Source organism: Zalophus californianus, chromosome 13 (assembly GCF_009762305.2).
Source record: "Zalophus californianus isolate mZalCal1 chromosome 13, mZalCal1.pri.v2, whole genome shotgun sequence".
NCBI lineage: Eukaryota > Metazoa > Chordata > Mammalia > Carnivora > Otariidae > Zalophus > Zalophus californianus.
The window spans coordinates 71386493-71400663 of NC_045607.1; the positions used below are offsets into that span (position 1 = coordinate 71386493).

The 14171-nt window shown below is 43.0% G+C and overlaps 1 protein-coding gene and 1 long non-coding RNA gene across 3 annotated transcripts in view; one reads left to right on the forward strand and one right to left on the reverse strand.

Moving 5' to 3' along the window:
- Window positions 1-1387, reverse strand: part of LOC113934763 — a 33284-nt gene extending 31897 nt beyond the window's left edge. The window contains exon 1 of the long non-coding RNA XR_003523790.2: window positions 1285-1387. This is a non-coding gene — a long non-coding RNA (uncharacterized LOC113934763). The remainder of the gene's footprint in view (window positions 1-1284) is intronic.
- A 94-nt stretch (window positions 1388-1481) lies between these two features.
- RASEF (RAS and EF-hand domain containing) overlaps window positions 1482-14171 on the forward strand; it is a 90234-nt gene continuing 77544 nt past the window's right edge. For both annotated transcript variants that reach the window (XM_027616823.2, XM_027616824.2), the window contains exon 1: window positions 1482-2034. In XM_027616823.2, coding sequence (XP_027472624.1) covers window positions 1613-2034 — 422 coding nt within the window. In that variant the 5' untranslated portion in view covers window positions 1482-1612. The remainder of the gene's footprint in view (window positions 2035-14171) is intronic.

Genomic DNA, 14171 nt, shown 5'->3' on the forward strand with positions numbered 1-14171 from the left:
TTGAAAACTACACTTAGTAATTGCTAACAGTATAATGATAATAATACTTCAAAGGTTCAGTTTAACAAGTATTTAAAGGCATTACCAAGCTAGCCACCTCTTCCTTTATATGGAAAAATCAATCTTTAGAATAAACAGGAAAGCACATAAACTCAAAATCAATAACAATTTATATTGCACTAATGATAAAATTCATTTCAATGTAATAGCTATCCACTTGTATGGAACTATATTCACTTAGCAATTAGATTGCTAAGACCAGGGCCTCGAATGGAATGTCTCTCATAATTTACCAGTTAAATTTACAGATAGTGATTATCAGTGGTATTTAGGGCTTGATAGATGCTGAGCGTTGACCCTGTTTATTGTACTATTAAAGAACTAACAGTTCCTCAGATGGTTAGCACTTAGCCTTGTGTTTAAGAACACCGACCGGTGGATAATGTAAATAAAGTAAAAACAATCCAAATGCATTTTCACAGGTTATTAGAATCACCTAAGAGAACATATGTATAAGTCATATGACAGAGTGAGGGTCTCTTGGAAACAGGGTAAGATAAAAAAGAAAAGATCAAAATGGTTGAATTTTTAAGATCTTGTACCCATTAAGCAGTCAGTATTAAAGAAACAATAGCCCTGATGAAATAAGTGTTTAAAATCAAAGGGTAACATGCACTTGGATATAGGATTTCTCTAAGATTTATCTGGAAAAAAAAAAAAAGCTACCCTAGTCTTTAACTGTCGTTGCCTGCCAAAGCATTTTGGTTATTAATTCTTTCTCAGGTTGTGGAGACAAGGACTGAGAAAAATTATTTGGATGCGGGGATCTGGAAGATCTATGTGATTTCTAATGTGTATTAACCAGTTGGAACTTAATGTTGGAAGGACATGGGTTAAGGAAAGCCAGTAAAATCAGAAAATGGGGTGTTCTGGTAGGTCTTGTAGTTTATTTTGTAAGAAAACTTGTATATGCGGACGTTTACTCATGTTCCGGAATTACAAGAGAATAAAATACACATAACGTTAACCAATTTGGAATCGTACCCCTATCTTCCTTTTCTCTTTTTGCCCAGTTAGCTTTGCACACTCCTGCTAGCTCTTGCCTTTACCCGAGCAAAGAGTGTTTACTCCGAAGCGCCTGGTAACACTACCGCTGCAGCCCCGGTTCTGGCCGGGTATCCCAAGTCCAAGAGGCCCCAACCCATGCTCCGCGGGCTTGGACCTGGCACAGGAAGGACAGCGGGCTTCGGAAGCGCGGGAAGCCGCGCCACGCGCTCCTCCTACCTGGCTGGGCGGAGCCGGGCCCGCCCGGAAAGTGTTTGGGCCGCCCCGCCGGTCCCTCAGTCTCGGGCAGGCGTTGCGGCGCTCCGACTCCCGGGCCGGGCGGGGGCTGCGTGCCGGCCCAGCGTCGGCGCGCCCCGCCCCCGGCCCGCCCGGGCGCCCCGCCCCGCCCGGACATTCCTGCAAGTGGCCGAACCAGCTGGACGAGGCCAACTCGCCGCGGCTCCCTGCGGCAGCAGGTGGCCCCGGACTTCACGCCGTCGCCGCTGCCCCCGCGGGCCGCGCGCCCCGTCGCGCCCCAGAGCCGTCTGGGCTACCCTCGCCGGACGGGATGGAGGCGGACGGGGACCGGGAGGAGCTGTCCCACCTGCGCTCGGTCTTCGCTGCCTGCGACGCGAACCACTCGGGGCGCCTGGAGCGCGAGGAGTTCGGCGCGCTGTGTGCGGAGCTGCGCGTGCGGCCGGCCGACGCCGAGGCCGTGTTCCAGCGGCTAGACGCTGACCGCGACGGCGCCATCACCTTCCAGGAGTTCGCGCGCGGCTTCCGTGGGTTCCACCGCGGGGGGCGGCGCCGAGGCTGGGCTCCCCGGGAGCCCGCGCCCGCCTCAGCCCAGGCGGGGCCCGACTCCGCGGACAGCGAAGAGGACGCGGGCGACGGGGACGCGCTGGCAGCCCCCTGGGGTCGGGCGAGCCCCGGCCAGGCTTGGCAGGACTTCCAGGCGCGACTTGGAGACGAGGCCAAATTCATCCCCAGGTGCGTGTGTGGGTTGGAGGGCGGGAGGTGAGGATGGGGTTATCTGTCCTCCCCCGTGCGCTGGCATCTCCCTCTTAACCCGCGGAGTGGGCAGACCCACTGGACCTTACGCTTTGTGAGTTGCTTTTCTCCGTCCACGGACTCTAACTATTCCAAGAGGAGATCCCCTAGAGTTGAAGAAAGGGAGTGCGTTCAGAGTCAGGGTTTGGGGAGAAAGTTTCACTTGCTCATTTCTGAGCCCTGCAAAGGTCACTTTGTTAATTACCTGGGCCACAGTGAAATCCGCAGCGTCCAGATTTGGTTCCCAGACAAAAGTTTAGGAGCGCTCCCCACATCTCATCGCACCTTCTATCAAGGCCCCCTGGCTGCACCCCGGAGCTATGAGTGGCGGACTTCCAAACTGGCGTCCTTTACATGTAGTAGTTCTTGTATTTGTTGTTTTCCTACAACATAGAAGACGAAACATGTTGGGCATTTATATGCTGGACTTATATATTCATTGATGCCTACCTACTAGGTACTAAGCATTTTACAGAGTTCGTTCATTTAATTTTTGCAACAGCCCTGGGAGGTGGATTTTCTTCTCTGATTGATGGAGAAACTTAGACCCAGAAATTTAGACCTTTAAGACATTAAGGAACTTGACTGGTTAATGAAAGAGCAGGGATTTGATCCCATATGTTGTTGAACTGAAAAGCTTGCTTTTTATACAATGGAAGAAAATGATAAAATTATACAATAAATTCTCTACTCTCTGGCTCGGACAGAAATGATATCAAGTTACTAACTTAATTCTCAGGGGGAGAGGGAATGCCCGCAGGGGCAGAGCATGGAGAGAAAGATGCTCAGGTTTTATTCAAGAGTAATCTGTATCTGTCCTCGCCTTCCTGTCATGGTATGTCTTGAACTGCTATTTTCACTTCTTCCTCAGGCACTCCAAAATGTAAATGCCATAAAATGTATTTCTGCTCTTGGTTTGGATTATGGTTGAAAGCCTATGGAACTGAAACGTATCATTTTGGCTGGCAGCTTGCATATCTTAGTCATAAGACTCAGAAAAGCAAATAGCCCTGCAGGGTGAGTGGTCTTGCTCACCCATTCACAGCTTGGACCTGCTGGCCTGGGAGTCCCACTTCCTCCTCTGCCCAGCTCCTCCCTCCAGTTTGGAGACTAAGGCATGGAGAGTGACTCACTGCAAGTATGAGACGGATGGTGTAGAGAAAGTGGGTGTGATACCCATCTTTTCTATTATTTACAAACGAGTTAAAATACAACGTCTCTACCAGGGAAGTAGAAAAATGTAGCATCGCCATAAACTATACTCTTGGAATTATCTTTTATCTTTAACTTGGTTTGGGTCCAGCTAATTATAAAAGGTAACAGTTTTAAGAACCAGGAAAGGTGAACCCATGCCATGGTTTACACGCACACCCACACACAGATCTACTTTTCACAGTTATCAAGTGTCAGCAACAAATATTTGACACTTAACCTTGAAATGATTAGGATGGTCTTCTTAGTATCAGTTTGGAAACCAGGATTTAATGTAACTGGTGATTTTGTTATTATCATGATGTCTTTCCAAACTCTTCAAAGATTATTAAGTTTAATGGGCACCAGTGTTACCTGGTAGACTTGTGTTTTAAGCCACACCCCCTTGTGATTGGAGATTAACAAGTACAATATTTGCCTTCCTGTGCTTGTTCAAGTGGAAAAGAACTAAACTGAGTTGCTTCATCTGATTGTTACCATGGCAGCCAGTAACTGTTTTTGGTAAATTCGATTGCTTCTATTCCACTTCCTCATACAGCTGTTCACTTTCCCTTCCTCTCATCCAAATGTGGTAAAAATCTTTTGTCATCGATAAGGCCATTGGCATTATTTCAGTCAAATTAGTTCTGCAGATGTTATTGAGTGCTTATTTTGTGCCAGACACTGTTGTAGGTCCTGCCCTAGGTCCCTGGGGACAAAGAGAAGGATGAGATGTAGTTCATGCTGTCAGGAAGTTTATAGTGTGGGTGAACCATTTCTCAAAAATTTTATCAAAGAACATTTAAAGGCAAGAGGGTTATTTGCATGAAATTCCATATAGAGCGGACATAGCCCAACAGACTACTGCAACCAGGAGCTGTCTTTGGTCATGTATTTGTTCATTTTACTCCATGATATATTGGGGCTTATTTTAATATAAAACGTTATGCTTTCCTCCAGTGGGAAAATTGTTTCTCTAGGAAAGTGTGCCATTTCATCTGGTGGCTTTGTTATTCATCTGACACACCATTTTACCCATGGTGGCTTCTTGTCCCATGCTTATGTAGGGGGTTTTCATGTTCAGGTTGAGAAGATCAGGTATCAGATATAAGAATGTTTGGCTCCTGATCCCAGGGCCCTGGGATCGAGCCCCGCACCGGGCTCCCTGCTCCGCGGGAAGCCTGCTTATCCCTCGCCCACACCCCTCTGCTTGTGTTCCCTCTCTCTCACTGTGTCTCTCTCTGTCAAATACATAAATAAAATCTTTAAAAAAAAAAAAAGAATGGCTCCTATAAGGCAAAATGTGGTGGTGTTGACAGAATTTCCATTTGTAAGACCATTCAAGTTCCTGGTTTAAAAGTATTAAGCAAGTTTGGGTTAAACTCCCCAGTCATCAATATTGTGATCTTAGAGAAGAAATAAAGTTGCACTGTAAAAGGATGAAAATGGTCTCTGGGATGTGTGTCAGCTCACTCTCAAGTTGGTTTTTTCTTGGAAGATTGAAAGACTCCTTCTCCTAAAGGGGAATGTCCCTAGTAGTCAAGTGACCTGTTAACCTGAGCTGGGCAAGTGTAAATCGTCTACAGGGTCAGGATGGCCATCATCACTTCCTAGTGAACTGGAATTAGGTCAGCCAACAGGTGAAACCAGAATGGGCAAGGTGGTGTGGTTATAGAAGAGAATTCAGGAAGGAAGATTGTACAGGGCCAAGAACACTCCATGAAATGGGGAGAAAATGTTGGGTGAGAGATAGAGAACAGACTTGTAATAACCTAGTCTGGCCAATTTCTTGTGCCGGGGCATTATGAGAGGGAGTTTTGTACCTAGTAGGTACTTAGTAAACGTGTTCAGTAAATGTTTGCAAAATGAACAGAATAAACTGGTGTTCTTTTGTTCCTTGATTCATATACTGAGAATGCAGTTGATGTCATGTGCATTTTCTTCATTTGTTTTGTTGATGCTCTTTCTCTCTTTCTCTCTTTTTTTTAATGTTCTGGTATGAGCTGGTCATGGTGTTCCAAGATTGGCAAGGAGAGGGAAACGGGGTGTGTGTGTGTGTGTGTGTGTGTGTGTGTGTGTGTGCGCGCGCGCGCACACACTAGATGATAGGCCCAGTGCTGTCAGTGATGCCAACTTATAAAAGAGGGTGAAAAATTCAGATTTTAAGTGGAAGTTGCTGTTTTGCATCCTCTGTGAAGGTCAAAGCATGGAGGTGGGAAAGATACCATTCCCAGTGTGCATCGCTTGTTTCCTACCTGTGAGTGTGCCCTGGTAAATTGAAGTGTCAGGTATAGTTTCACTTTGAAGATCCATGTTGATGTGAGCATGTGATTGCATGGTACCCTAAATTAGGACTTTAATTGTCCTACTTCTGCTTGCAAGTTTGTACGTAGTATTTTTTGACCCAAAGATAGTCTCTCTTTACTCCTTTTTTTTTTTTTTTTTTTGCTCTTGGATATTATTGTACTTTTCAGAGTTACCTTGTTCAGGCTCAAAAGATGTTGCTGTGCAATATTATGTGGTCCTCCTTAGGGGAGGAGGGCTGAGTTCTGAATGCACTGGGATGTCCAAAACCCCTTTTACCCTGATGTCTGTCTTTCTCTTTGTTTGAAGCTGGAATAATTTTTAAGACATGTCAGTTTTTACGCATGTCATAATTTTTAAGGCTTGTAACAAAATCTATCTGAATGAAATGACTTCTGATTGTAAATAAAGGAATGTAGTTACAAGAGGTACTGTGGTGGTATTTTCTTTCATTGTTGGAATACTTTGTTCTTCAGGCAAAACATTTTTCACGGGGATGAGAAGATGCTCAACATCACTAGTCATCAGGGAAGTGCAAATCAAAACCACAATGATATACCATCTCATACCTGTTGGGATGGCTATTATCAAAAAAACCCCAGAAAGTAACACATCCTAGTGAGCATGGAGAAATGGAACCCTGGTGCACTGTTGGTGGGCACATAAAATGGTGCAGCCACTGTGGAAAACAGTATGGAGGTTTCTCAGAAAGTTAGAAATAGAACTACCCTGTGATTCAGTAGTCCCACTTCTGGGTATGTATCCAAGAGAATTGATTGAAATCAGGATATTGAAGAGATTATCTGTACTCCCATGGTCATTGTAGCATTATTCACCAGAGGTGGAAGCAATCTAAGGGCCCATTGGCAGATGACTGGATGAAGAAAAGTATATATATAAAATGGATTCAGCTTTAAAATATAAGGAATTCCTACAATAGGCTGAACACCATGGATGAAGCTTGAAGAATTATACTAAGCGAAATAAGCTAGTCATAGAAGGACAAATACTGTATGATTCTACTTATATAAAGTATCCTTAGTAGTCAAACTCTTGGAAGGAGAAAATAGAATGGTTGGTGTGGGGGCAAGGGGAGGGGAAAATGGGGAGATGCTGTTTGCTGGGTATAGCGTCTCAGTCATTCAAGATGAAAAAATCCTGGAGATTGGCTTTACAATAATGAGTCAGCAATAGGGTCGTATAAAAAATTTTTTTTCATTTTTTATTATGCTATGTTAATCACCATATATCATTAGTTTTTGATGTAGTGTTCCATGATTCATTGTTTGCATATAACACCCAGTGCTCCATGCAGAACGTGCCCTCTTTAATACCCATCACGAGGCTAACCCATCCTCCCACCCCCCTCCCCTCTAGAACCCTCAGTTTGTTTTTCAGAGTCCATAGTCTCTCATGGTTCATCTCCCTCTCTGATTTCTTCCCCTTCATTCTTCCCTTCCTGCTATCTTCTTCTTATTTTTTCTTAACATATAATGTATTATTTGTTTCAGAGGTACAGATCTGTGATTCAACAGTCTTGCACACTTCACAGTGCTCACCATAGCCCATACCTTCCCCAATGTCTATCACCCAGCCACCCCATCCCTCCCACCCCCCACCACTCCAGCAACCCTGTATGTTTCCTGAGATTAAGATTTCCTCATATCAGTGAGGTCATATGATACATGTCTTTCTCTGATTGACTTATTTTGCTCAACATAATACCCTCCAGTTCCATCCACATCGTTGCAAATGGCAAGATTTCATTCTTTTTGATAGCTGCATAATATTCCATTGTGTGTGTGTGTGTGTGTGTGTGTGTGTGTGTGTGTGTGTGTGTGTATGTATATATATATACATATATACACACCACATCTTCTTTATCCATTCATCTGTTGATGGACATCTTGGCTCTTTCCACAGTTTGTCTACTGTGGACATTGCTGCTGTAAACATCAGGGTTCACGTACCCCTTCGGATCCCTACATTTGTATCTTTAGGGTAAATACAGAGTAGTGCAATTGCTGGATTGTATGATAACTCTATTTTCAACTTTTTGAAGAACCTCCATACTGTTTTCCAGAGTGGCTGCACCAGCTTGCATTCCCACCAACAGTGTAGGAGGCTTCCCCTTTCTCCACATCCCCACCAACATCTGTCGTTTCCTGACTTGTTAATTTTAGCCATTCTGACTGGTGTGAGGTGATATCTCATTGAGGTTTTGATTTGGATTTCCCTGATGCCGAGTGAAGTTGAGCACTTTTTCATGTGTCTGTTGGCCGTTTGGATGTCTTCTTTGGAAAAATGTCTGTTCATGTCTTCTGCCCATTTCTTGATTGGATCATTTGTTCTTTGGGTGTTGAGTTTAAGAAGTTTTTTATAGATTTTGGATACTAGCCCTTTATCTGATATGTCATTTGCAAATACCTTCTCCCATTCTGTCAGTTGTCTTTTGGTTTTGTTGACTGTTTCTTTTGCTATGCAAAAGCTTTTTATCTTGATGAGGTCCCAATAGTTCATTTTCGCCCTTGCTTCCCTTGCCTTTGGGGATGTTTCTAGGAAGAAGTTGCTGCGGCTGAGGTCGAAGAGGTTGCTCCCTGTGTTGTCCTTTAGGATGTTGATGGACTCTTTGTCTCACATTGAGGTCTCTCAACCATTTTGAGTCTATTTTTGTGTGTGGTTTAAGGAAATGGTCCAGTTTCATTCTTCTGCATGTGGCTGTCCAATTTTCCCAACACCATTTGTTGAAGAGACTGTCTTTTTTCCATTGGACATTCTTTCCTGCTTTGTCAAAGATTAGTTGGCCATGGAGTTGAGGGTCCATTTCTGGGCTCTCTATTCTGTTCCATTGATCTATGTGTCTGTTTTTGTGCCAGTACCATACTGTCTTGATGATGACAGCTTTGTAATAGAGCTTGAAGTCCGGAATTGTGATGCTGCCAGCTTTGCTTTTCTTTTTCTTAATTTTATTATGTCATGTTAGTCACCATACAATACATCATTAGTTTTTGATGTGGTGATCCACGATCCATTGTTTTCGTATAACACCCAGTGCTCCATGCAGTACATGCCCTCCTTAATACCCATCACCAGGCTAACTGATCCCCCCTCCCCGCTCCCCTCTAAAACCCTGTTTGTTTCTCAGAGTCCATAGTCTCTCATGGTTCATCTCTCCCTCCGATTTCCCCCCCTCATTTTTCCCTTCCTTCTCCTAGTGTCCTCCATGTTATTCCTTCTGTTCCACAAATAAGTGAAATCATACGATAATCGATTGACTTATTTCACTTAGCATCATCTCCTCCAGTCCCATCCATGTTGATGTAAAAGTTGGGTATTCATCCTTTCTGATGGCTCAGTAATATTCCCTTGTATATATGGGCCAGATCTTCTTTATCCATTCGTCTTTTGAAGGGCATCTCGGCTCTTTCCACTGTTTGGCTCTTGTGGACATCGCTGCTATGAACATAGGGGTGCACATGGCCCTTCTTTTCGCTACATCTGTGTCTTTGGGGTAAATACCCAGTAGTGCCATTGCTGAGTCATAGGGTAGCTCTATTTTTAACTTTTTGAGGAACCTCCACACTGTTTTCCAAAGTGGCTGTACCCACTTGCATTCCCACCAACAGTGTAAGAGGGTTCCCTTTACTCCACAACCTCTCCAACATTTGTTTCTTTCCCTGTCCATTTTTGCCATTCTAACTGGTATAAGGTGGTATCTCGGTGTGGTTTTGATTTGAATTTCCCTGATGGCTAATGATGATGTACATTTTTTCATGTGTCTGTTAGCCATTTGTATGTCTTCTTCAGAGAAGTGTCTTTTCATATCTTCTGCCCACTTTTTGACTTGATTGTTTTTTGAGTGTTGAGTTTTAGAAGTTCTTTATAGATCTTGGATACCAGCCCTTTATCTGTAGTGTCATTTGCAAATATCTTCTCCCATTTTGTGGGTTGCCTCTTTGTTTTGTTGACTGTTTCCTTTGCTGTGCAGGTGCTTTTTATCTTGATGAAGTCCCAAAAGTTCATTTTTGCTTTTGTTTCACTAGCTTTTGGAGATGTATCTTGAAAGAAGTTGCTGTGGCCGATGTCAAAGAGGTTACTGCCTATGTTCTCCTCTAAGATTTTGATGGATTCCTGTCTCACATTGAGGTCTTTCATCCACTTTGAGTTTATCTTTGTGAATGGTGTAAGAGAATGGTCGAGTTTCATTCTTCTGCATGTGGCTGTCCAATTTTCCCAGCACCATTTATTGAAGAGACTGTCTTTTTTCCATTGCATGTTTTTTCCTGCTTTGTCAAAGATTATTTGACATAGAGTTGAGGGTCCATATCTGGGTTCTCTGTTCTGTTCTATTGGTCTATATGTCTGTTTTTGTGCCAGTACCATGCTGTCTTGGTGATCACTGCTTTGTAATATAGCTTGAAATCGGGCAACGGGATGCTCCCAGCTTTGTTTTTCCTTTTCAACATTTCCTTGGCGATTCGGGGTCTTCTCTGATTCCATACAAATTTTAGGATTGTTTGTTCCAGCACTTTGAAAAATGTCATTGGAATTTTGATCGGGATGGCATTGAAGGTATAGATTGCTCTGGGTAGCATAGACGTTTTAACAATGTTTGTTCTTCCGATCCATGAGCATGGACTATTTTTCCATCTTTTTGTGTCTTCTTCAATTTCTTTCATGAGTGTTCTGTAGTTCCTAGAGAATAGATCCTTTACCTCTTTGGTTAGGTTTATTCTTATTCCGAGGTATCTTATGGTTTTTGGTGCTATTGTAAATGGAATCGTTTCTCTAATTTCTCTTTCTACAGTTGTGTTATTAGTGTATAAGAAAGCAACTGATTTCTGTGCATTGATTTTGTATCCTGCCACATTACCGAATTGCTGTATTAGTTCTAGTAATTTGGGGGTGGAGCCTTTTGGGTCTTCCACATAAAGTATCATGTCGTCTGTGAAAAGAGAGAGTTTGACTTCTTCTTTGCCAATTTGAATACCTTTTATTTCTTTTTGTTGTCTGATTGCTGTTGCTAGGACTTCTAGTACTATGTTGAACAATAGTGGTGGGAGTGGGCATCCTTGACGTGTTCCTGATCTTAAGGGAAAGGCTCTCAGCTTTTCCCCATTGAGGATGATATTAACTGTGGGTTTTTCATAGATGGATTTTATGAACTTGAGGAATGTTCCCTCTATCCCTGTACTCTGAAGAGTTTTAATCAGGAAAGGATGTTGTATTTTGTCAAATGCTTTTTGTGCATCGAGAGGACCATCTGGTTCTTCTCCCACCTCTTATTAATGTGTTCTTTCACATTTATACATTGATTGATTTGCGAATGTTGAACCACTGTTGCATCCCAGGGATAAAACCCACTTGGTCGTGGTGGATGATCCTTTTAATGTATTGTTGGATCCTATTAGCTAGGATTTTGTTGAGGATTTTGGAATCCATATTCATCAGGGATATCGGTCTGAAATTCTCCTTTTTGATGGGGTCTTTGCCTGGTTTGAGGATTAAGGTAATGCTGGCCTCATAGAATGAGTTTGGAAGTTTTCCTTCTGTTTCTACTTTTTGAAACAGTTTCAGGAGACTAGATATTATTTCTTCTTTCAATGTTTGGTAGAACTCCCCAGGGAATCCATCAGGCCCTGGACTCTTGTTTTTTGGGAGGTTTTTGATCACTGCTTCAATCTCGTTACTGGTTATTGGCCTATTCAGGTTGTCAATTTCTTCCTGTTTCAGTCTTGGCAGCTTATAGGTTTCCAGGAAGGCCTCCATTTCATCCAGATTTCTCAGTTTATTGGCATATAGTTGTTGATAATAATTTCTAATAATTGTTTCTATTTCCTTGGTGTTAGTCATGATCTCTTCCCTTTCATTCATAATTTTATTAATTTGGGTCCTTTCTCTTTTCTTTTGGATAAGTCTGGCCAGTGGTTTATCAATCTTATTAATTCTTTCCAAGAACCAACTTCTAGTTTCGTTGATCTGATCTACTATATTTCTGGTTTCTAATTCATTGATCTCTGCTTTAATTTTAATTATTTCTCCTCTAATGCGTGGCTTAGGCATCGTTTGTTGCTTTTTCTCTAGTTCTTTAAGGTGTAGAGTTAGTTGGTGAATTCGGGATTTTTCTGTTTTTTTGAGTGAGGCTTGGATGGCTATGTATTTCCGCCTTAGGACTGCCTTTGCAGTATCCCATACATAGGTTTTGGACCGATGTGTTTTTGTTCTCATTGATTTCCATGAATTGTTTTAAGTTCTTCTTTGATTTCCTGGTTGACCCAAACATTGTTGAGCAGAGTGGTCTTTAGCTTCAAGTGTTTGAATTTCTGCCAAATTTTTTCTTGTGTTTGAGTTCCAGTTTTAAAGGATTGTGGTCTGAGAATATGCAGGGAATAATCTCAGTCTTTTGGTATCAGTTAAGACCTGACTTGTGACCCAGTATGTGGTCTGTGTGCACTCAAGAAGAATGAGTATTCTTTTGTTTTAGGGTGGAATGTTCTGTAAGTATCTATGAGGTCCATCTGATCCAGTGTATCATTCAAAGCTCTTGTTTCCTTGTTGATTTTCTGCTTAGATGATCTGTCCATTGCTGAGAGTGGAGTATTGAGGTCTTCTACAATTAACGTATTGTTATCAATATGACTATTTTGGTTAACAGTTGGCTTATGTAGATGGCTGCTTCCATGTTGGGGGCCTAGATATTTACAATTGTTAGATCTTCTTGTTGGATAGACCCTTTAAGAATGATATAATATCCTTCTATGTCTCTAATAACAGACTTTAGTTTAAAATCTAATTTGTTTGATATAAGAATTGCTACCCAAGCTTTCTTTTGAGGTCCGCTGGCATGGAAGATGGATCTCCATCCCTTCACTTTCAGTCTGGATGTATCTTTAGGTTCAAAATGAGTCTCTTGTAGGCAGCATATGGATGGGTCCTGTCTTTTTATCCATTCTGCAACCCTGTGCCGTTTTATGGGAGCATTTAGGCCATTCACGTTGAGAGTGATTATTGAAAGATAAGAATTAATTGTCATCATGTTGCCTGTGAAGATGTTGTTTTTATAGATTGTCCCTGTAAATTTCTGTTGTATAACACTCTTGGGGTCTTTCTCCTTTTATAGAACCCCCCTTAATATTTCTTACAGGGCCAGCTTAGTGGTCACATATTGTTTCAGTTTCTGCTGGTCGTGGAAGCTCTGCATCTCTCTATCCATTCTAAATGAAAGCCTTGCCGGATAAAGTATTCTTGGCTGCATGTTCTTCTCGTTTAGTACCCTGAATATGTCTTGCCAGGCCTTTCTGGCTTGCCAGGTCTCTGTGGATAGGTCTGACGTTATTCTGATGTTCCTCCCTCTGTATGTAAGGAATCTCTTCCCCCTAACTGCCCTTAAGATGGTTTCCTTGGCTCTAAGATTTGCAAGTTTTACTATTACATGCTGGGGTGTTGGCCTGTTTTCCTTGATCTTGGGAGGGGTCCTCTCTGCCTCTAGGACGTGAATGTTTGTTTCATTCCCCAGATTAGGGAAGTTCAGCTATGATTTGCTCAAATACATCTTCTAGTCCTCTCTCTCTCTCCACTCCCTCCGGGATTCCAATTATTCAGACATTGGAACGCTTCATGGTGTCACTTATTTCGCTGATTCTATTTTCATGGATTCTGAGTTGTTTTTCCCTGGCCTCCTCTTTTCCCTTTTTATCTATTATATTGTCTTCCAGGTTGCTTATTCGTTCTTCTGCCTCACTTACCCCAGCTGTTAGATTATCTAGATTGGGTTGGATCTCACTGATAGCATTTTTAAGTTCTGCCAATTCAGCTTTCATTTCTGCCCTTAGAGACTCTATGTTACCATTAATTGATTTCTCCATTCTAGCCATTGTCTTCACAATTGCTAGCCTGAATTTCCATCTCCGACATCTTGGTTATATCTGCATCCATTTGTAAATCTGCAGCTTAAGTCATAATCTCTGAGTGTTTTCTATTTTGCGGGCTCCTCCTCCTAGTCATTCTATTGATGGGTGTTTGAGGGAATGTATAGAGTCCAGATTATTGATCAGACCCCAAGCAAGATGCACCTGTTTTCTTGGGACCTTAGGGTTGCTGGCCTCTTGTTTTCCCAGCCTGTCTTCTGCGGGAGGGGCCTGCCGCGCTTTTACTCAGGCAACTCTGTTTGGGCGGCGTTGCCCTGCCCCCCTGTGGCGGGGGATGGGCTCCTCGGGAATCAGTTTTTGGGGCTTTTGTTCTCTGGTGGCTTTCCCTGGTGGCTTTCCACGTCTCTTCCGTGAGTCAGAGCAGAAGAGACCATTTCCAACCCTCTGCCTCAGAGCAGAGAGACTACAGTCTGTTCTTCAGTGAGCTCTCCAGGCCACACCATCTCCATTTCTGTCTGTGCTGCTATAAACTGCAGCATCCTGGGTTGTGTGCCCCTCTGCAGCACTCCCCGTCCTGCCTCCAGGTCAGTGCACATCTCTGCCTTTGTGCTTCTAAAACCGCTAGCCAGTCCCAGATCACCACATGCGCCACTCCGCCGCTCCAGGTTTCTAACCCCAGGGGCTGCCCTAAACCTGCCGCTACCAGTCTGCGAG